Below are 23,309 nucleotides of genomic sequence, written 5' to 3'. Positions count from 1 at the left end.
GTGTATGCATGTATGCAGTGAGGATAAGTAGATACGCGCGAAGTTTCCAAGTGTGTTTTCGCATTCACTCGGTGCTATCGGAAACTTCGAGGCACAAATTGTTTCGCAATCGGTTTGTACGCCGGTGTTTTGCAAAGCACGCCTACTTCCTTTTTCTTTGCATGAACAAATGGAAAAACACCTCACTGAGCTTGAAAGAAAGCCCAGGCATAATCATGCCCGTGAGTAGAAGCGACTGGGCAACTCCACTGGTTCTGGTTTCAAAGAAGCTAGGTTATCAAATGCGCCTCTGGGGTGATTACGAAATCACTGTAAAGCCGTGCTTAAAATAGACCACTACCCGCTACCACTACCAGAGGTATTGTTCACAACTATTTGCTGGAGCAAAGTATTTTGTGTCTTAGATTTGCCACCGGCATACCAACAAGTGGTACTGAGCCAAGAATCAAGACAGATTCTGACAGTTAACACACATAAGGGACTCTATCAGTATAACAGACTTCCTTATGGTATAGCCAGTGCCTCTGCTTTGTTCCAGTGTTGGTTGTTACATTGATGTCATAACTGCAGGCCGGAATGTGGACGATTGCCAACAAACACTTGAGTGGGTGCTAGGCAAGCTTTCGGAGCATAACATTACGCTAAAGCTGGAAAAATGCAAGTTTTTCCAAGGTTCACTCTTGTACCTTGGTCAGTGCTGATGGCATCTACCTGACAAGAGAACATGAAGGCAATCCTGCATGCCCCTGAGCAGCAAATGTAACCGAATTGAGAGCATACTTAGGGATGCTCAATTTGTACAGCAAGTTTATGAAGAGCTATGGCTGTGGACGAAGCAGTGTAGTAATGCTTTCAAAGCAAATATGCATCTATTTGTAAACAGCTGTGCTCTTGCAAACCGCTCGGGTTGCAATGTGATGCGTCTGCGTATGGCGTGAGAGCAGTTATTTTTCACATGCTGCAGAACGGAGAAGAGCATCTGATAGCTTTCGCTTCGAAAACTCTGATGTCAGCCGAAAAAAATTATGCTCCATGTGAAAAAGAGGCCCTACCACTTGTTTCGACTTAAGAAGTTCCATAAGTTTCGTTTTGGTAGAAAGTTTATGTTGTACACGGACCATCAGCAATTCATAAGCATCTTGGGACAAAACAAAGCGACCCAAACAAAGCAGCAGCCAAACTGCAAAGATGGTCCTTGATAATGTCGGCATACCAGTGTACGCTTAAGCACCGAAAAAGGGCTGAAATTAAAGTGGCTGATGCTCTGTCTCATCTACCTTTATCATGTTGTCCCAGATATGAGAGTTCGGAAGTGCTTTACGTATTCGAAAGCACTCTGTTGAACTCTTCAGATGTAGCTAAGGTCACTGCACACGATGGCAAACTGTGCAGAGTTGTCGAGTTCATGCGATATGGCTGGCTTTCAGAGATGCCTAAAGAACTTCATCCATACTGTTAGACGTCTAGAGCTATCGCTCGAGCAAGGTTGTGTCATGTGGGGCACAAGGGTGATCGCGCCAGATGCATTGCAACCGGCTGTGTTGTCTGTGCTGCATGAGGATCACCCAGGCACCTCAAGGATGATGATGCTGGCTAGAAGCTTTATCTGGTGACCAGGGCTCGACAAAGCTATAAAAGACTACGTACAAATCTGTCAGGTTTGTCAAGCCGTGCAACCGGCCCCGCAGCCTGTAGCATTACACCCTTGGCCTTATCCGTCCAAGGTTTGTCAAAGGTTGCATGTTGACTTTGCTGTGAAAGGACAGTTCAACTTTCTAGTCTTAGTTGATGCCTGTTCTAAATGGATTGAAGTCTGGCTAATGACCTCAACCGTCACAAGCCAAATTATTTCCAAATTTTGAAGTGTTTTTGCGGCGCACGGATTCCCAGACGAAATTGTGAGTGTAATGGACCTCAATTTGTATCGCAAGCGTTCAAGCACTTCTTAGCTACAAACAACGTAAAACATGCAAGAACTCCGCCCTATCGCCTTATTTCAAACGGGGCAGCCGAACGTCTGGTGGAAACCACGAAGCACACATTACTGATACAGTTACTATCGGATGTCTCGCAAAACAAGCAATCGGTGCAAGCAGGATTAGACAGCTTTTTGATGAGCTATTGAGACACTCCTCATAGTATGACGGGAAGAACTTCTTAAAGAGGCAACCTAAGATCAAGTTGTCATTTCTCAAACCTGATTTCCAGCAAGACATGTTCCACAACCAGCTGAACAGCAAGCGGCAAAAAGATAAGCACCGGGGTGCCAAGAGTGCATTCTGAGTGGGTGACAAGGCATTTATTAAATTATTATTAGGTGAAAATGTGGCTTGGGCAGATGGCAGAGTTACGCAGATTGTAAGCCCAGTGACATATCTTGTGAATAGGGCGGGTGAATTACGATTTGTGCATGCTGACCACTTGCGTAACACCTTTGCGAGACCTGTTTCAGCTCGACCATTGCAGCTACTTCCCGACGCGATGCGCCTGGCCGAGCCGCAACAACCGCCATATCAAAATCCTGTAGTTACCCCTGCAAGACTTCCGATGGACGCCGCACAACCCATGGAATCAGCATTGCGTAACTCTATGCAGAGTCCAACTCCTTGGGCTTCAACAGACTCTCCGACAACAGCACCTTCAGCGATTTCACACAAGGACTCGCCCCCAGCAGAGCAAAGCACAGAAGTTCCAAACAAGCCAGAAGTCATGCCTCGACAAAGCGGCCGTGCGCGATGTTCGCTGGATAGGTTTAGACGTGAGGACTTTAAGAAGTGAAGTGCAAACTTAATCAAAGTGGCAAGGAGTGTCGTAGCGCAAGCTCTTGTGTGTCACGTTGTCTCATCGAGCGATATGGTGTGATTGGAAATTACACTTGGCCCTGTGTGATGTCGTACAATTCTCTATATAAGAACAAGCCGTTCTTGGCAATAAAATGAGTTGTCTTTCTGTTCCTTGACCCCTGTCGCTCATCTGTGTTAGTTCAGCCGTGAGCCTCATTTCTTACCTTCTGTTATTCAAATAGTCCAATGTTCATCTGCTCTATGCGTTACATGGTCTGCCGAACTTGATTTCTTTTTATTAATTTCATCTATAAAATTGGTTGCACCTGTTTTCTCATTGATATGCTAGCGCTTGTGGAATGCACTGACTATGTACCTTCTCTCTCAGGGATATTGGCAAGCTGCCATTCGCGACTTGTGAATGCATTCCAAATGCTCTGCGAATAGTTGTTAATCGTCTGCGGAATGACTATTCTTGTTGAACTTTTCCTGTCCTTGCAACTGTAGCTCATCTTCTTCTGAACCAAATTGTTAAGTGGAGCACTGATGATTCAAACGTGCCAAGTTAGAGCTAGTAATTCCGAGTGATTGTTGGGTGCTGTCACAGCTCCATGCATTTTGATGGGGTAACTCTCCTTGTGAATTGAATGCATCAGGATGTTCAGTGACTGTATTGAATTGCCCCCTTGTGATTGTACCTTATCCGCTGTGGTGGCGTAGTGGCTTTGGTGTGGCACTGCTAAGCCCAAGGGCGTGGGATTGAATCCAGGCTGCAGTGGCCTCATTTCGATAAGGGCAAAATTCAAAAACGTTCATGTACCGTGCATCGGGCAGCCGTTAAAGAACCCCAAGTGGACAAAATTAATCCGGGATCCCTCTCTGTGGTGTGCCACATAATCATATCTTGGTTTTGGTACATAAAACCCTGGAATTGTTTATTTTTTTGGCTACATCTTGAAGCAGAAGAAGCTCGATCATCGAACTTAAATTTGCAATGCTGCTTTTTTCACAATGGAACACTTTAGTACAAGCAGTAGTTGCTTTCCCTCGTGCCACCATTTGGTGTGTCACAGGCTGTTGCAGCATTTCTTCGTACCTTGTACTATGTTCCCAAAATGAAATGAGACCAGGAAACTTCGAAGTACGACACCGCATATGCACAAGAACTCTAGGGTGCCATGCGCTACAAATCTGGTTACTAAAGGTGATGCAGACGCTGTTTCAACTGCACAAGCTGAAATTACGCCAGTGGCACACACACTGGAGGCAATGGAAGCAAGAACACGTGCATAAGTTAAGGTTTAATTGACCGATTTTGTTTCATGAGCATAGTACTGTCACTGTCACGCTTAACCTGGATATGCCTTAAGCGCTTTCTTGCTTCTCCCTTGTGGAGGCTGCTTGAGATTTCTTGTTGGGGTGCCTCAAATGTGCTAGCTTAGTGCCTTCCAAAGCATCTTATGTTTGCTCTTACAGTCCCTGCTTCATATAGTTATGTCAATATAAGTGTGCCTTCACTGCAGGAGGACGCATTGGTGGGCTAGTTGGTGTTTACTTAATGACATATTGTAGCATAAAGGCACACCCACAAACAAGGAGACGTCACAGGTGCAGCTAACAGCTTTGCATGCGAAATTGTTAGTTGTACCTGTGACGTGTCTTTGCAGGTGCGCCGTTGCACTACAATATTGCCACTATGCATCTTCAATGTTTTGGACAAGTCTGCCTGGAACCACGTGATCCTGGCAAAGCATGTGCAGCATTGGACTGGAAATTCTGATGTGGCTCTGTTGTTGCTTTGCATGCTGTCGGCTTTGGTTTAGTTGTTAGTCTCGACTTTGTCAGGAGCATCGACAGGGTCATATGGCAAATAACCTGCATCTTGATCCATATTTGGTAGTATACGTTGCGTACATTGGATGAGACTTCTTTGAGCTGTAATGCCCAGCGACTGAGATGTCCAGACAGATAATTGAGCAATGAGAGCCAGCATAAGGCACGATGGTCTGTAACTACTGAAAAAAAAAAAAAAAAATTGTCCGAAGAAGTAACGCGAGAATTCGATGACAACCCCTTGCTGAAGCTTGGCACACACCCTCGGTAGTGGAGAAGTTTCATTCTGACCGTGAAAGAAAGCAGCTGGCACAGGTGATTACCCATTCCTTGCTGTGCTGTTGTAGACTGAGCTCAGACCCAAATTCATGGCCACCGGCATCATTGCAAAGTTATGTAGAGGATGAGGGGTTGAAATAAGCCAGTAGTGGTAATGTAGTAAGCATATGGATGAGGCCAGAAAAAGAGGCTCGTTGCTCAGGACTCGTGAGAAGGGAGTGTTGTAAGTAGGTTGAACTGAGCAAGTTGGTAGGTGTTCATCATGAACTTTTCAGCGTAAAGATTATAGAAGCACTGAAGGGAGAATTGCATTTGATTTTCCTTTTAGTCCTGTAAATTTTGCGCTGAAAAGATGATGATGAACAGTGCCTTTCTTTAAAAGTTAAATGAAGGTGGGTGATGTCTGAAGTTTTGGGAAAGGCAGTGGAAGTATTATGAATAATGTTATAAAAATCCAGCTGTCTGTTTGGGCACAACACTGAAAATTGTTCCTGTGCTCGGAACTTTTTGAGGTCTGGCTAAACACCAGCATCACTGACCAACAAGATGTTGTTCTGTTATCTTTGGAGTTTTAATGACACATACTTTCCTCTGTACACTTATTGTGGCTGAGTTACCTTAAGCACCGCATTGAATGTTCGTTTGTTACAAGCTCTTTTCATACTTGTGCAGGTGGAGATAGTGAGGGTGAGGAGGAAGTGGACCGTCCCTTAGGACCCGAGGCAGCAGAGGCTGCTAACGCGGTGGAGTCAGCAGAGACATGTGGTACATCTGACTGGGCTGATGCACTGACACGCAAGGCCCTGCAGATCCGCTTAGCAGCTGGCCAGCGAGGCTATGCGGTCGTGCGCGAGATGTGCCTTGGATTTCCTTCCGAGCTGCAGCTACAGCAGTGTGTTGAGGCACTGCCTTTTAAACCTGGTAAGGAAGAGACGAGCACACTTTAGGTTACTGCAGTGATGGGGCCGAAATAGTGCCCACCTGTGCCTTTAGGCAGGCGGAATGGATCCTTTGGGGATGATTATCTACATTAATGCGATTAGCATTTATGTGGGGGTACGCATGTAATTTGGTGGAGAATTCATTACTGGTACAGTTGAACCGACTTGTAACGATACCGGTTATAACAATGAGGCGCTGCTGCACCGTCGATTTTTGTATGTTTTTCATGGTGAAGTAACCCACTTACTACACTGTCCCAATGCCGCATTATCGGTTATAACAGTGAAGTCTGGCTGCTGGGTGTCCGCGCTGAAAGGCGGTGAAATGCGAAATCTTTGGAAAGAAAAAAATGGCTGTGGCTTAGGTAAGGTTAAGCCCAGGATGCGAAGCATACTAGCCTTTATTTTAGTTGTTGAACCACTGTTTAGCCTGGTGAACTGCTGTTGCTTGGCTATATTTGGTTCGGCTAGACGAAGAAACAACTCATGCATTACTTCTTCGCCTTCAAGAGTGGAACGCGACAGCGTTCCCGTCGACCCGCCAAGGGGTGTAAGACAATGGGCTACAGGGCAGCGACTACGCGCCCCGCATTGGACGCGGTGAGCGTCGAGCAAAGCAGCGTTCGGCGCGGCAACGAAATGTGCGCCTGAGCAAGAGACGCACGCCTTAGAAACAGCGCGTTTCTAAGGCAACACCGCATTCACTAGAGGCGCTTTTGTACCGCTTTGAAGCGTTGTACTCGTGGCTCAGTGGTAGCGTCTCCGTCCCACACTCCGGAGACCCTGGTTCGATTCCCACCCAGCCCGTCTTGCAAGAGTTGAGCCAAAGCCACTTCTCCTCTGTCGTGACGTCACGGTGTCACGTGATTTCATGGTCACCGCCGCGCCTGAGGAGCTGGGTTGAGCCCTCGTAATATGCTTCGCATAAAAAAGAAAACGAGAAATTCAAGCCACTACACAATAGGCAGCTGCTGCCGCACGCTCATTTTCTAGCCTTCTTCGCTTGTCTCTCCTCTGTCACCCTTCCACCCTTCTGAACACACTGCAGAGAATTGGATATGCATGTAAATCATGTTGGATATTGATGTTGGATATTGATGTTGGATTCTTGGATGTTGGGGCGGCTTAAGGGCTAAGCCCATACGCCGCCCCACCCTCCGGAACACCAATGGACAGCGCCAACTGCGCCGCAAGCAGATTGCTCGCATGTTGCTCGCTGGCTCCTCATTCAGCTCAGTTCTGTGAACAGCTTAATCGCTTGCCATTCGTCTTTGTTGATTGTGTCAAAGTCGTTCCTGGCCACACGGTTTCTCAGCTTCGCTTGACCTGTCACCGAAGCGGAAAATGGTTGATCTGCCCGCTGATCATCGGCAATGCACGATGTTACCGGTGAAAAGAACGCGCACGGCTATAGATTTGGAAACTAAGTGCTTCTAACCGATGAGACGATTGTCTCGGACGTGCTTGCATCAGATAGTGACTGCGATGATGGCAGTGATGACGCGGTAGGGCAGGCTGCATCAACGTTGTCCTCACAGGAGCCCCGGCAGATGATTCAGACCCTCCGGGGCTTCGTTTTTGCTCCGGGGCTTCGTTTTTGCGAGGAACCTTCTGCTGCACTACGTGGAGCACTTGGATGCCTTGGAGAAGGATGTCAGCAAGCTTCGCGTAAAGCATGCATGGCTAACGGACATAGGCTTTTCTCTTGTAAGCCGGTGGCATACGTATGTGGCGATATGGTTGTGGTGATTTCTCCTAAGCATTTCTTCTGGATTCGTCAAGCTGACAGGCTGCCGCGGCAGCCTTCTCGCAATATTTAAAAGGCCCCTTTCGTGGCCACCAAAGAGATGCCTCGGCAGTGCTTACATATCGCTTACCACCCGTGACGCCTCTTTGCAGTTGTTATACCAGTGCCCTTCTTTAACACCGACAGCTGCAGCTTGTTACACGCGATCGGAGCGCCCAAGAAGAAGTTAAACGAGTGAACACGATCAGCAGCCAGGCGGAGGAAGGTGATGGGGAGGGGCACTGGCCTCCTCGCCTATATAGTTTTCTCACATCAGCTCTGCAATCCCCCTATTTTGATTTTTTCATGCAACCCGGTTATAACAATTATTGGTTATAACAATGGCATTTTCGTGGCACTTGAATGTGGTTATAAGTGGGTAACTGTAGCGATTTTAGTAATGTATTTATGTTATTTAGTTACGGAGTGTAAGTTGTCTGTTCTGGCAAATATCCAGTGCCCCAAGTTTAAGCTTAAGCTTGTAGGCAACTTGGGTCACTAAGAAGAGCGGCGTAAAGAATTGTTGTAAAGGCAGCTGTTGGAGCGACATGAAGTTAATTGCTGCATATCCTAGCTCTTGAGCATCAGCATCAATATCCAACATGATTTACATGCATATCGGTGGCTAATCGGCCCAATCTTCGTGCTTTATGAAATAGTTGCTGCTTTTGTTGCCGTTCTCTCTTTCTATGTCACATTATTTCTGTTGGTCCTTTCGACCCAGACAAACCTTGTACTGACAGGTGGTCCAGGCCAACTAGGTGCCGTTCTGTGAATTGTGGTGCATCGAGCACAAGGAACTCCGCAGCACATGTGAGATGTGATGCTCTACGAATGTCTACACCAAATATATTGAATAAGAGCCGCTGGATAAAAATGCAACATGGATGAGTCGTGCATCCGCTAATGCAATGGCTACATGCATGGATTTTTTTTTCTTTCGGGGCTGTTGCTGTAGTAATTGGGGGTGTGAGTTGTATGCATAAAATACGGTATAGCAAACATATTCATTACACAAAATATGTTCACTCTACCAGTAGTTCGTTATAACTGGATTTTCACTGAAATATACAGTGAAACCTCACTAAACTGTAGTTGGCCGGAGCTTGGGAAAAGTACGTACTAAACAGTAGTACTGCTTAACTTAAATAGCATGAGATCACCTACTTACCAGTCAAAAACGAAACTCGGTGAGAGTGTGATGAAAGGGCAAAAGCATGCAGTATTTATTCACTTCACACGACGAAAGTCTGTTATTTTCGTTTGATGCCGAGGCAGCCTGGCAGAGGTGACAGCGGCCTCAAACTTACTGAATGTGTGAGCCAGCTTTTCAACCCGCCCCCTTTTCTTGGCAAATACTTGCACTGCAGATTCCTTGTTGGCGTTGCATATTGACACAATGATGTGGGGCTCCCCCACCGCGAGACGGCGCGCGCAAAGGCCGACGCCATGAAAGACGACGAAGCGCGTAAGCTGCACGTTCTTCTTCTGGCCTGCCATTAAAGCGAAGTGTCTATTTTGTAAGACTCCGTCTTCAATCTACGTGACATTTTTCTGGTGGAGGTGCGGGGTACATGCTACCACTCCCAGATCGAACACCGTGTACAAGCCCAGTAAGAAGTCCAGTCGAGCCGACTCCTGTGCACGAACGGACAAGCCGTCGAAGGACTGCCACCTGAGCATGAGCCTCTACCCAGTCGAGTCGGAAGGATGAGTACATCAGTTCCGTCTTCTTCCTCAACGGCACCGACCGAGGTCGTCTTTAACCAGCCACAAATTCCCACATCCTTCCATAGGGACACCTTCGAGGATGTTGAGGACTGGCTCGATCACTTTGAGCGTGTCGCAGAATTCAACGACTGGACTCCAGAACGCAAGCTACGCAATGCCTACTTTGCCCTCGAGGACTATGCGCGGACATGGTTTGAGAACCGTGAGGCGGCCCTATTGACATGGCACAAATTCCGACGGCAGCTAATCAGCACATACGCCAGCTTCAATCGCAAGGAGCAAGCTGAATCTGCAATTCAGGCGAGAGTGCAGCAGCCGAACGAAAGCGTCGCAATGTTTGTCGAAGATATGTGCCGACTTTTTAGACGCGCGGATCCATCCATGCCGGAGGAAAAGAAGGTCAGGAGCTTGATGCGCGGTGTCAAACGAGTTATTCGGTGGCCTAATATGCAACCCACCAAAGACTGTTGCAGAGTTTCTCGCGGAAGCCATATCAATGGAAAAGGCACTGCAGCAACGAACAAGGCAGTACAACCGCGACATGTCAACCCTATTGTGTGAACCTCTCGCTGTACCCTTGGACAGTACCGATGCCTTGCGGGAGCTCATTAGGCTTGTTGTTCGAGAAGAGCTCCAAAAGCTTCAGGTGGCTCCGGCATCAGTACCGCAACTTGCTTTGGCTATGGTCATCCAGGAAGAAATCAGGCAGGCAGTACAAGTCCCGGATTGTCACAGTCACAGCCTCGCTTTCACGACTTTTCACGATGCGTGCGACGTCCCGGACTATCATGGTGTGCGCCGTTGAACAAGCAACTGGCGACTTCAGGACTCGCCGCATGCCATTCATGACTGAAACACGACCACCCCGCAAGAGCGACGTATGGCGCACTGCAGACCGGAGGCCCTTGTGTTTTCATTGCGGTGAAGCCGATCACCTCTACAGGGCGTGTCCTTACCGGCGTGCTGGACTCCGTGGATTTTCGCTGAATGTGCCATGCCCGCGCAATGGTGAACGCCCCCTGGAGATTGAAGCCTAGCACGTGGACGCCAGGAGCTTGTTTGGCCCACGATTCCGTGACGCCCGGTCACCGTCACCTGCCTGATACAGGTCTTCTGGCCCCGTCTTCACGCCGAGCGCAACAAGGCGTCGCTCACCCAGCCCTGCCTCCTGGGAAAACTGAGTCCAGCGACCTGCGCAGGTGAGGTCGCTGACGTTGCGAACGCTGAAGATCCTCTACTACGACGACCACGATATGACATAATTGAGACGCAGAGAAAGCAGTGTAGTTCGGTGTCGGTATCTTGTGACGTACCAGTTAAGATAGATGACCACGGCGTTAATCGATATGGGTGCGGACACGTCTGTTATGAGCCAGAATCTCGCACATATACTGCACAAAGTTTTGATGCAATGGACCGGAACTCAGATTCGGACTGCAGGAGGGCACCTCATAACTGCAATGGGCTGGTGCACAGCATGAGTCAACATTTGGGGCTTCACGTACATCGGCGACTTCGTCATTGTTCCTGAATGTTCAAAGGACGTTATACTCGACATGGATTTCCTTCAGGCGAACGGTGCCATCATCGACCTGCAAGAATCCAGAGTCAGTTTCGCTACTACGCAAGCCATAGTGAACAGTAATGACAACGACCGTGACATTGTGCTTCACGTAGCTGACGATCACGTCACATTGCCACCCAAGAGCAGCATGCTTACCCTTGTCCGATGCGACATGGAAGACGCCGCCGAAGGAATTGCTGAGGCGAACATGCCCCTGCTTCTTGAGCACCACATTTGCATAGCCAGAGGGCTTCTTCAGGTGCGAAACAAATGTTCAGTTGTTTTGCTAACAAACTTCAGCAAAGAGTATTGGCATGTACCGTGAGGAACGACAATCGCATTTCTTCGCGAAATCAGTGATGTTACTGACATTGGCACATTGGAAATCGCATCATTTCAGCAATCTGAGTTACCCAGCTTGAAAGAACGGATTCACGTTAACGCTGCTCTGCCAGACCATCAGAAAGACCGTCTACTGAGTCTCGTCAATGAATTTGCGGACTGTTTTTCAACGTCGTCCAGCGTTCGGCGCACGTCCATCACAAAGCACCGCATTATTACGGATGAGTCTGCACGTCCTGTTCGTCAGCATCCTTACAGAGTGTCTCCAGTGGAAAGGGAAGCGATCAAGCATCAGGTGAAAGAGATGCTCCAAGACGATGTGATCCAGCCGTCCGCAAGCCCGTGGGCCTCCCCTGTGGTGTTAGTCAAGAAAAAAGACAGCACACTATGCTTCTGTGTAGATTATAAAAAGTTGAACTGTGTCACCAAACGCGATGTTTATCCTTTGCCACGCATCGACGACGCATTGGTTCGTCTACAGCGTGCCAAGTTTTTTTCTTCGTTGGATCTTAATTCAGGGTATTGGCAAATCGAAGTTGATGAACAGGATCGTGAAAAATAGCGTTTGTGACACCTGACGGGCTTCATGAGTTTAAAGTTCTCCCCTTCGGTCTCTGTTCCGCACCTGCCACCTTTCAGCGGATGATGGATACCGTGCTTACTGAACTGAAATGGCAAACCTGCCTCGTATACTTGGACGACGTCGTCGTGTTCTCAAGCACGTTTGACAAGCATCTCGTACTACTCGAGAGTGTCCTCGCTGCGATCCATACTGCCGACCTTACCATCAAGCCTGAAAAATGCTATTTCGGGTTCCACGAGCTCAAATTTCTTGGCCATGTCGTCGGTCCTACAGGCATCAGACTAGACCCCAAAAAGTTAGCTGCCGTCGCCGAGTTTTCGCCACCCACACACAAGAAGGCTCTCCAATGCTTCCTTGGTTTGTGCGCATATTATAGGCGCTTTGTTGAGGGTTTCTCGAGAATTGCTGAGCCTCTGACACGGCTTACACGTGACGATGTGCCTTTCATTTGGGCGGACGAGCAGCAGCAGTCGTTCAAGGAATTGCGCAAGCGTTTGCAAGCGGCCCCAATACTTGGTCATTTCGACGAAGACACTGACTCTGAAATCCATACTGACGCCAGCAATACGGGTCTCGGTGCAGTTCTTGTGCAGTGGCAAGCTGGTGCGGAACGCTCCATAGCTTATGCAAGCCGCAGTCTCACCAAGGCTGAGAAAAACTACTCAACCACTGAAAAAGAATGCTTAGCAGTTGTGTGGGTAATTGGTAAATTTCGACCCTACTTGTACGGTAGAGCCTTTAAGGCTGTCAGCGTTCACCACGCCCTATGCTGGCTTGCCAACCTCAAGGATCCTTCAGGCAGACTAGCCCGTTGGAGCCTGCGCTTACAAGAGTATGACATAACAATTGTGTACCGATCTGGGAGAAAGCACAGAGACGCTGACTGTTTGTCACGTGCACCACTCCCTACGACGTCATCGGACCCTGACCATGACTTGCCATTTGTTGGCGTTATCGATGCCATAAAGATGGCTGAGCACCAGTGCGCTGACCCTGAGCTGCTGCCGCTGATCGAGCACTTTCAAGGAGTTGAAGGTGTTTTACCCCGCTCGCTCGTACGCGGCTTATCATCGTACTACTTGTAGAACAACGTCCTTTACAGGAAAAACTGCGGAGGCGGTCCCAATAGGCAATACAGCGAAAATTTCGTGAAAATCGGTGTAAAAGTCGCGGTTTTCGAGCGTCCCTAGCTCCGGAACGGCAGTACGCGGCACGGCCATGCTGGTACCATTGAAAAGCGTGCCTCTTTGCCTTTTGATGCTTCTCTTTCATTTCCTGATAGAGAGAAGAGCAAGCATAAAAAAACGAAAAGTCTGAAGGTCGCGGAGCTGCTTGTCACGGCCGCCGATTGGCTTGCTCCGTCACGTGCGATCTATGAGCCGCCCTTGGCCGGGTCTGGAAGCGGCTGCTGTGGCGTCTGCTTCTCCCGTTTTTTCCCGCACTGGCTGCTGCCCCTTTGTTTACGTGTTGGATATTCGAGGTACGCTGCCGCTTCATCGCTTTATTCGGATTTGAGTTTTCTATTTCATTGTGTGGTTTCGAGCATGGCTGGGCGGACATGAACGATGAAATTCGCGACCAAGCACCGCTTCGGCAGCCGCAAGTGTAAGCCGCCGAACATCCGAAGGATAAGTAGTCCTAGCAGAGATGTGTCCGTGCGCGAGCTTGCAAGAGAGACTGTCGATCCATTGCCGGGCAGTTCGCAGGCTGTTGCAGCCTTGAGTTCCAGTGGTGATGATACTGAACTAATAACGGCCTTTTCCGATGCTTCCGAGCCCTGCAACGTCCCGTAAATGCTCCGTGACGTACCCCGATTGTGCCACCGCCGCCGCCGAGATGAACGACGAAACTGCGGACCAAGCACGTGCGTCTGCCGGCCGTGAAGACGAACCGTGCATCAGCAGTGGTCGCACCATACAGTCGCATCTTGAGTCACAATTCATCTTGTTGGAGGTGTTGAATATGACTGCCGCCACTGTCTGCGCGTCACTTGGTTCGATAGGGTTTACGGCTGGAGGAGCATGCTCGGTGGCGACGGACTCCAGTGAGTTGAGCGGCTGAGAAAGATGCCTTGCACAAGAAGAGGGCACAAAAAGCATATGAAAGCAAGCATAAAAGATCCAAGAAGCCAAGAGATCAACCTGACACCTGCACCTACAAGGCCCATGGTTTCTAGTCGAATAAACATGGCCCAAAACTTCGAACACCTTTTTCTCAAAACTTTTTTCTACCACCAAGGTCAACTTGCAAAGCCAATATTTCAGCCACCGTTATGAATATTTTTACACCATTTGTTTTGTTACACTCATTGTGCACCACTGCACACAGTGACATGTTCTGTTTTCAAAATAGTTGCTTCAATAATTTATTTTTTGTTTTCACAGTCGAGATTTTCATGCAACTGAAGTAGCTGCCAAAGAATGAGAATATAAAAAAAATTCTGTTAGGCTAAAAAAATTACAGGAATGTCGCTGTGTGGAGGATACATATAGGAGTGCTATAAATGTTTGCTTGAACTCCTAGCATCAATATACAGGTGTGCAGGCACTTTGCAAAAATGAAAGCAGAAAAATTTTGTAAACGAAAAGTACATCAGACATTGCAGCCATATTTTCACAGCTTTGTTTATGTGATATTTTTAACACCTGTGCAAAATTTAATCAAAATCGGCTGGTAAATAAAAAAGTTAGCTTTGATCTCCATGTCGCCCCTTAAACCGGCTGGCTTTCTCCACCCTGTGGACCCTCCTTAAAGGAGGCTACCTTCGCACACCAACTTTTTTGTTTCTTGAGATAACTGAATGAAATTTTCAGGGTACACTCATGGCATAGACATATGAATAACTACAAAGTTTCATGGAGCTACGTACACTGGTACTCAAGTTACAGGAGTATATCAGAATGGTTCACATAGGTTCCTTATGACATGCCTGGAGAACTTGCAAAATGTGTTAGCACTGTCAAATTCAATATGAAGATTCCTGAATAGGTACCACAGGGCAAGACAGAGCCCTTTTTTTTAATTTCCTTGCTGAAAAGTTTTAGCACAACATTGAATTTAGTGTTACTAATTAGACTTGCATTAGCCTAATTTTGATTGCTTATAATAAATTCCAGACTCAATAACTTGAAAAAGTGGGCCTGTCTTGCCCTCATAAATTTATTCAGGCACACAATAAAAAAAACCTGGTGGGAATCTGATTAGCGGTTCCAGAGATACTGCTTGCATAAGCAGCCACACCAGGAAAAAAATTCATTTCGAGAAAACGGCCCTTGAAGTTTTGACACAACATTTCTGCGTCTAAAATGACCCCGCAGAATAGTTTGCGGTGTCTTTGGAGGCTTTCTTTCTCTGCCGCCTCTCAGTCTTCGCTTGACCTCGCTTCTCAGCCTTTCCCATGCGCAGGGCATCTTTTTCCACGGCTCGATGGATGGCTAGGTGGCCAGGTGTGAGCCCCGCAGACAGAGAAATTTCTTTGGTGGCCCTTTGGTTTCCAGCATTATACCGCATCACTGCATCATTCAGTGCTGTCTCCACTGCAATCAGGGATGCATGCTGCTCCTTGGGCATCAGTGACCACAGAACAGAATGAAATGATTCCGATGCATTTTGAGTCTTCGCTCCAAGGCACCGCTGAAGAAGGGAAGGCTCGGAGAGGCGCTGATAAACAGGCAGCATAGCCTCAGCGACATAGCCTGGCAGATTGTACCTGTGCCTTGGTTGTGGTAAGCCATTTGCCTCAGCAGCCTTGTGGCGGCACCATGAGCCAGCGCCCTCTGGGCATAGGTCATGGTGAGGCTCCGCATCGGTGGATGTGATGTGATGGTAGGACGCCATCACTGCACGCTGCATTGCTGCCGCGTCATTCGAGTTGTTTCTCAAAGCCCAGCCATAGTAATCCGTCAGCTTGTCGATCAGAGCCTTTGTCAGCCTTCCTTTCCCTCCCAATGCCTTATCACTCTTTTGCACTAGGTTGCGCAGTGCAGCCCCCATCCTTTTCTGCACGTGATTGAGGCATTGTTCTTTGACAACTGGGACTAGCCCATAAACATTCTCCTTCACAAGGGCAGAGTAGGTGGCACTGTCTCCATCGGACACAATCGTTGTGTAACGGAGGTTGTGCTTTGTCAGTGAACAGGCGAAAAGGATCAAGGCTGCCTCGACCTCCATCCTTCCAGACTTCGCATCAGTGTTTCTTTGGCAGATGTGCTGCTCACGCCAGCTTGAGTACTCGGAGTCTTCTGGTTTGGGTCCTGTTTGACACCCGAGGCACTGGTTTGAGAGGACAACTGCATCCAAGATGAGGCCAGTCTGATACTCTATCACTGCCCCAACTCCAATGTGGGATGTATGTCCACGCTTGTGCCAGGTGCCATCATAGACCACAGTAATGTCTCTGGTAAATCCTGGGTCCATTCCCTGGTAAACCTTTTTCACAGCAGCTGCTGATTCTGAATAGAAACTCTCCATGCGTTGAGTCTCTGGGCCCCTGAATGTCTTCTTCAGATGTTCCTGGTACGTCTTGTGATGAAGTCCTCTGTGAGATACATTCATAGCAGCCCAAAAGTCATTTACAGCTGTCTGCCCCTTACCAATTTGCTTCATAACCATAATGGCTCGGATGTTCACCTCAAAAGCATTTCCTGCGTTCTGGCGTGGTGAACTCCAAGAATTAGCAATAATCCCACAATGTGGGCATACCAACTCAAGCTTTGTAGCCAGTCCGAACTGGGTACCTTGTTGAATTGTCAGTCCAGTTGAAAGGCAGCGCTGGCACAAGGTTTTGGAGAGCAGGTGGCCGAACACACACATTTGCACAAGGCAAAATACCTCATCTACGGTAGTAGCAGTGGCAGGTGCGGGATCGGGCGACATCGCTTGAAATTTTCGTAGCGTCGCGGGCGTGGCACCAAGTTTGTTTTTCACAGCATTACGTTGTGCCTCCGCCGCCTCTATCTCCTCCGGCGTCAGAAAGTGCGTTTTCACGCGCACGGTCGACGATGCGTCATTGCTCACGGCGACAGACGCGAGAGAGGGTGCCGCGATCGCCGAGGTTGATGCGGTCAGGACAGCAGGCACACTTGAAACGCCGTCTCCTTGCATTGCTGACTCGGAAGGTACGGCGCTGGAAGTGGCAACGCAGACTTCTTCTAGCGGTGTAGCAGAGGCAGCACTGCAGGAAGCGTCTTCGCAATCGCCGGCAACGCGCTTTGCCAACTTCGCCATGCGGACGGCATTCATAGAACGACGCCGCGCACCGAACGCATGTTGCGTTTTGAATTTCCGCTTAGGGACCATCGTGAACGGACGCGCGACGATCCGTAGGGTGCACAAAACCGTTCAAAACACGCCACAAGAATCCCGACGGTAGCGAAGACAGCGATCTCGAAAATGGTGAAGAGTAAAGCAAGCGGACAAAGAACGCCGCCAACGGAGCGAGCAGCGGCAGACGACGCGCCGGGGGAGAGACCATGTGTTAGCATGCCCAGCAGCCAATAGCAGCCACGCTCTCCCCCGCGTTCTCCAGGAGCGCGCGCTTCGTCCAATCACAGCTCGAATTCGAGACGCGGGAACCTCAAACACTGCTTCGAGGCCTCCAATCTCGTGCAAGCCATGCTTCTACCATGCCGCGGCCGCCGCCGGCGAAGGCAACAGGGGAAAGGGCAAGCATTCACAAGCAAAACAAGACCAAGATGGCGGCGCTCGGTTCAGCGGCATGGAAATGGCGCGCGCGCGATGTTTGGTTATTTTCGCCGTTCGCTCGCGGCTCGGGGGCTGCCGTGGCCTGTGGTATATCGAATTAGAAGCATTTCCACGGTGAATTAGGCGTTAAGCCCCGTTCCAACAAATAGGAATGGATCTACTTGGGCCATTCCCAGTGACCTCATCGCGCAAGAAATGGATAGTTGTCGCTACCGACTACTTAACCCGATACGCCGAAAGAGAAACTATTCCGTAAACAAACTCTTCTGAAGTGGCCAAGTTCTTTGTACGCCACATCGTCCTACGACATGGTGCACCGTCTGTTCTCATCATCGACCCTGGTGCAGCATTTACAGCCAAACTTATGCAGGACGTTCTCCAGCTGACGCATTTCTCTCGCCGCAAGAGTACAGGGTATCACCCTCAAACCAATGAGTTAACGGAACGTCTGAACAGAACGCTGGCTGATATGCTCTTCATGTATATCGATGTAGAGCACACGACGTGGGATGAGATTTTACCCTATGTGACCTTCGCGTATAACACTGCTGTACAGGAGACTACACAGTTTACGCCATTCGAACTTGTGTACGGGCGCCACGTCACGTCCACACTTGATGCTACCTCTGGTTGATAATAGCTTGATCAGCGAACACGTAGAAGAGTTTGTACAAAGAGCCGAAGAAGCGCGCCAGCTTGCTCGGCATCGTATCCGGAGCCAACAGCATATCGACACCCTTCGATGCAATCAGGGTCGACGCGACGTCCATTACAATACCAGCGCCTTCGTGTGGGTCTGGACGCCCGTCCGTCGCCGTGGACTCTCGGAAAAGTTGCTCCGTCGGTATTTTGGTCCCTACAAGGTTACACACCGCCTCAGTGACGTGACCTACGAAGTCGTCCCCTGCAGTTCTGACCCTGGTTTGCCCCGTCGTCGTCCTCGCGCTGAAGTCGTTCATGTAGTGTGCATGAAACCATACTATGCGCGTATGTGAACGTCGAGATGCACCTAAGGAGCTCCATTTCTTGTCGTCGCTGAGAGAACTTTTTAATGCGACCGAGATGGTCGCTTTTCACTTATGGGGCTATTGACACAATGCTGTGGGGCTCCTGCACCGCGGGACGGCGCACGCAAAGGCCGGCGCCATGAAAGACGAAGTGCGCAAGCTGCACGTTCTTCTTCTGGCCTGCCATTAAAACGAAGTGTCTATTTTGTAAGACTCCGTCTTCAATCTACGTTACAATATTCTCCCTGCATGTGCACGGTAGTGCTGCATAAGTTGTGGGGCACCTTTTTCATTCCAGGGTGCTGTTCTTGTTGCTACAGGTGCATTTATGAGGCTGACGTAATATGCTGCTTCTGCCACTGTCGGGCCTGAGTTGCCCATGCTTTCGCTTTCCTTGCTGTCCTCATCACTGTAGTTAGGCGACACTTTGGCATCAACTGAGTCGGCAGTGGCGAAAAGTCGAACCTCATAGCTGACATCTTTTCGCAGTTGCAGCGGCGCTGCCGAGCAACTCCTTTGCATTCCAAATGCCACACACCGTTGTCAACAGTAGATCCCTGTCTCATGTCAGTGCCTACTTTCTTGCGCCATGTTCAATAGTACGAACGATGTCCAACTTTTCTTCTGTGCTGAACACCCAGTGTTTCTTTATCGCAGCTTTGGCATGACGCAAGTCCTAGCTTGCACAACGCCACAACTGTCTCTGGAATGGCGCTGAAATGATGTTGATTTTGATGTGGCTTCATGGACAAACGCACGGGGCGCTCGGCGGCCGTTGTTCGAATCTCTGAGGCTGATTATTCTGCCGGACCACCAATGGGGACAATTCACCACCGTGTTTGCCCGATGAAAAGTGGAAACACTACGTGTTAACCGATATACACGTAGCAAGCTGGTACGATTTATGCGGATACAAAATGCATTATGTTCAAAGGCTGCTGAGTCAGGGATTTGGCTTTACTACTTTTAAAACGAAACTACTGTTTAAGCGGGTAAAGTTTAACGAGGTTTTACTGTACAAAGAACAGAACAAGGTGCTAAAGAGCTCCTTTATTCCTGAAATTGATGTGCACTGCTGTTGCACTGGTGAAAATCTGTCATTGAGCCTTGTTTCTGTAGTGCCGGCACTACAATAGCACTCTGTAAGTTTGACAAGCTGTAGGAGGGATCTAAGGCCAATCTCCTTCCATATTTAAGGTGCTTCAACAAGGTTGTGGTACTGAAGGCATCACTGGAAAGCACAGTTGGAGGCTACCTGGTTTCTCAATTCATCGAAGGTCTCCATTCCTAGAAGTTGCCTCAGCTCAACAACTGCTTCGCAAAATGTTTTCCGATACATCTGTGTTGTTATAGCAGCAGACGTCCCGTGTCTGCCTACTGTTCACAAGGGTTTCATTCACGGCCTGCGTCCACAAGGCATGAGCTGATGTCTTGTGCTTTGTCTTCGCAGACATTCACTGGGCAGGAAGATATCCAAGCTTTGTAAAAGCAGTTTTTCGTTCCTACAGGTTTGACCTTCTTCCATAGTGCCTTCAGTATTTTGATTCTTAGGCATATTTTAAGCTAGATTCCTGGGACATGCCCTTGACTGTTAGGTTCACCAATTCGTAGATATCATAAAATTCCACAATGCCTATTTCTTGTACAAGTTGCCATTCTTAGCACCCTTGGTGACTAATTGCATCATTAGTGTCGATGCCAGTTGCTTAGTGGCAATGTCATTCTCAACTCCCATGCTCCTGATCCCTCCTTCTGCCTCTTTGTGCTCCAAGGTGGCATCCTATACTGTCGCAGCTTGCTCCCTGATGGTCCTGAATTTTTTCTTGTCATTCCGGTTCACCTTCGTTCCACTGTCCTGGCACAGCTTCCCAAAACGGCAACGGGGGGACATCTTAGAATTTCCCACACATGCAGCCGCGCATGCTCTTGTTTGTACAGTAAAACCTCGTTAATTCAAATATCATGGAACTGAAAAAAAAAAGTTCTAATTAACTGAATGGTAAATTAACAATGGTATGAAGAAAACAATAAACAAATGCTAATTACATCAACACGTTTTTATTCACTGAATTTATCGGCAAGTCCTGTTTACATTTTGCACAAAAGCAGTGCGGAAGCTGCAATTCTTGTCATCTCGAGACTGATTAGCGCTCGCAGCGATGAAGGCAGCAAATTCCTTGCGGCTGTAGTGCGCATCTTCATCTGAGGCACGCTTTTCACTACTATGTGAAGGTGGCGAAGGCCCCGATTCGTCGGTGCTTGATTGCAAGTGCAGCTGCGATGCACTTGGTTCGCTGTGTTTTTGGTGCTTGCCGCACCATCTGCCGTGCAACATTAATAGCTACACATTTGCAAGGCCTCTGAGATTCGCAACGGGCAAAAAGTCTCGGAGGTCATGTAGAACGAAGAGGAGGCAGCCGCCGCTGCCTTCTGGCCAATCCCGCGCCGGTTAGATTTTTCCCGATTTTGCCTTCTCTTGCCGTTCTCTCCGTTCCGGAGGTGATGCAGCCTTGTGTGTAGGTAGTAGGCGCGTTTCTCTGGCCGTGTGCCAGGCGCCTAGCCGCTGGCACGGTGGCGCGTAGCTTGAATTATCCGTGGCGAAACCTTATCGCGTTTGAATTACGGGCTTTTTTATACATAGACTTCTGTGGAGCTTGGCCGGGCCAAATCGTACAGTTTGAATTATCCATAAATTCTAATTATTGAAGTTTGAATTAACGAGCTTTCACTGTAGTATTTCTCTGGATACATCAGACTCCTATTGGGCAAAGTGCAAGACATATGGGAAAACCTTCGAAGTATCATCAGTGGGTGAGTCGGGCCCTTAAAAGCCACACATGAAGAGTGTAAAACACAATGAGAACACGAAAGCGACGGCCGCGCATGGTACCATGCTGATCTACCTGACGAGAACTGTTAATGAGCAACGCATCGAGCCAACTCCATGAACGTCGTCAGATGTGAGCAGCCTGTGCAAAGCGCACAAGTGTGTGACCGATGCGGAGATACTGCGGACCCTGAAAATGGTCAGAGTCAGAGTCCCTTGTGAGTAATCAGAGTCCCTTGTGAGTAATTGACCTAGGGAAACGTACTTTACAGACTCTAGAGGCTGACTGGTGATCCTGAACTCTTGTTTCCTTGCCTAGCTTTTGATCATTATCTTTGTCTTCTGCATATTAATCTTCAACCCCACTCTTGCACTCTCCCTGTTAAGGGCCTCAATCATTTGTTGTAACTCATACCCAGTGTTGCTGAACAGGACAATGTCATCTGCAAATAAAAAATTGCTGAGATATTCGCTGTTGATCCTTATTCCTAAGCCTTCCCACTTTAATAGCTTGAATAGTTCTCCCAAGCACACAGTGAATACCGTTGGAGAGATTGTGTCTCCTTGTCTGACCCCTTTCTTTATAGGTGTCTCCCTACTTTTCTTGTGGAGAAATAAGGTTGGGGTGTGTAGTATAGTGTCGCCCCCTGTCGTATCTATGTGTCATCGCACATGTATGTTTTATAGTTGTTTAGCTAGATGGCGCACCCCCCTTCTGTCATGTGACGAACATTGGACCAATCGGGAGGTGTCATCTGGCGTGTGAAGCCTTTTTAAGAATAAACGGCCGTGGCTCGGCCGAGTCTTCGTTCCGGTTTTCATCAGGAGCAGTTCGCTCCGAGTCTTCTTCACTGCGCCGGCGTTAGCCGCGCGTTTGCTGGTCGGGGCCCCCCGCTTGCCTGCCGCTGCCGACACAACATGTTTTGGCGACAAGGATGGGATTCCCGCAGCGGTTCCGACCGAAGCCCCGGGAAACCAACGAGCTTCGTAAGTGAAGCGTCCTTTACATGTCGACACGGCCTGCAAACGCCGCCGACGCACTTGGCGTCGCGAGGCTTCCGAGCCTAGGCCTTCTCGCCCCCTTTGTTCTTCCTTGCCTATTCCTGCGGCGAGCTCCAGCTTTCCTCCTGCACTGTCTCCTGCACGCTACCCGGCATGGCTTTTACGGCGAACCTTCCCGTTTTTCTTGAAGTACCCGGCCCACCGTTAATTCCCTGGTATCGCTGGAAAAAAATTTTTCAGGCCCACCTCGAAGCGGCCGGCGGTGGCGACTGGACGAACGCGCGACGAGCGTCCGCGCTCGTCAGAGCAAGAGCGCTGACGAGCGCGGAGTACAATGTACAAGTACAATGGAAGTACTTTGCAGCCGAGGAGCAGGAAGCAGCAAGGCAGTTAACCAGCGCAGCGTCAGCTTCAAGCGAAGCAGCAAGGCAGTCGACCGGCGCAGCGTTAACGTCAAGTGATGCGGTCCCGCCAGCGTCAGAGTTTCCGAGACTCTTGCAGCAGCTTGACCGGCTGTTCGCCGCGTCAACAAACGTCCTGGCGGAACGGCACGAATTCACCAGTCGAAAGCAGTTCAAGGGAGAAGGATTCCTGGAATTCGTGACCGCATTGAAGGAGAAGGCGGTACAGTACAACTTCGGCACAAGCTATGACGAGCGCGTCCGAGACCAAATCATGCATGGGGTAGCGAACGTCAGCGTTTGTGAAAAGTTGCTGGCTCATGGCGAAACCCTGTCCCTGGACAAGGCAGAAGAAATTGGACGCTCGTTAGAAGCCCTGCATCGAGCGAACCGCGCGTTCGACTAGGAGAAAATACAGAGCTTCAGCTCAACTTCAGCTCAACAGAAATTCAGCTCAACTTGGCTCTCCGTCGACGAGCCAAGATGGCCGACTTCTTCCGGGGAGCCGCCAAGATGGCCGACGCAGT

The 23,309-nt window shown here is 49.0% G+C and overlaps 2 protein-coding genes across 12 annotated transcripts in view; one reads left to right on the top strand and one right to left on the bottom strand.

The window, feature by feature from the left end:
* The window catches only part of LOC135902698 (uncharacterized), a 196,800-nt gene that overhangs the window by 7,051 nt on the left and 166,440 nt on the right, over positions 1-23,309 (top strand). For 10 of the 11 annotated variants that reach the window (XR_010564573.2, XR_010564572.2, XM_070533750.1 and 7 more), the window contains one exon: positions 5,568-5,816. The exons of the other annotated variant lie outside the window; for it this stretch is intronic. Coding sequence is in view for 7 of the 10 variants with exons in the window: in XM_070533750.1 (XP_070389851.1) it covers positions 5,750-5,816 (67 nt within the window). In the remaining 3 variants the exon portion in view is untranslated. The remainder of the gene's footprint in view (positions 1-5,567; positions 5,817-23,309) is intronic. 11 annotated transcript variants of the gene reach the window in all.
* On the bottom strand, positions 15,143-17,068 carry LOC139056454 (uncharacterized). Its single transcript, XM_070534699.1, has one exon. It carries the CDS (start codon positions 17,066-17,068, stop codon positions 15,143-15,145), a length of 1,926 nt encoding a protein of 641 aa, XP_070390800.1.

This window comes from Dermacentor albipictus, chromosome 2, assembly GCF_038994185.2.
Source record: "Dermacentor albipictus isolate Rhodes 1998 colony chromosome 2, USDA_Dalb.pri_finalv2, whole genome shotgun sequence".
In the NCBI taxonomy this organism is placed as follows: domain Eukaryota; kingdom Metazoa; phylum Arthropoda; class Arachnida; order Ixodida; family Ixodidae; genus Dermacentor; species Dermacentor albipictus.
Note: the sequence above shows the minus strand (reverse complement) of the source record. Positions and strands in the feature narration are given on the sequence as shown.

Bases quoted from the DNA above. Each gene is read 5' to 3' on its own strand.
- LOC139056454 (XM_070534699.1), bottom strand. From the start codon at position 17,068: ATGGCGAAGTTGGCAAAGCGCGTTGCCGGCGATTGCGAAGACGCTTCC.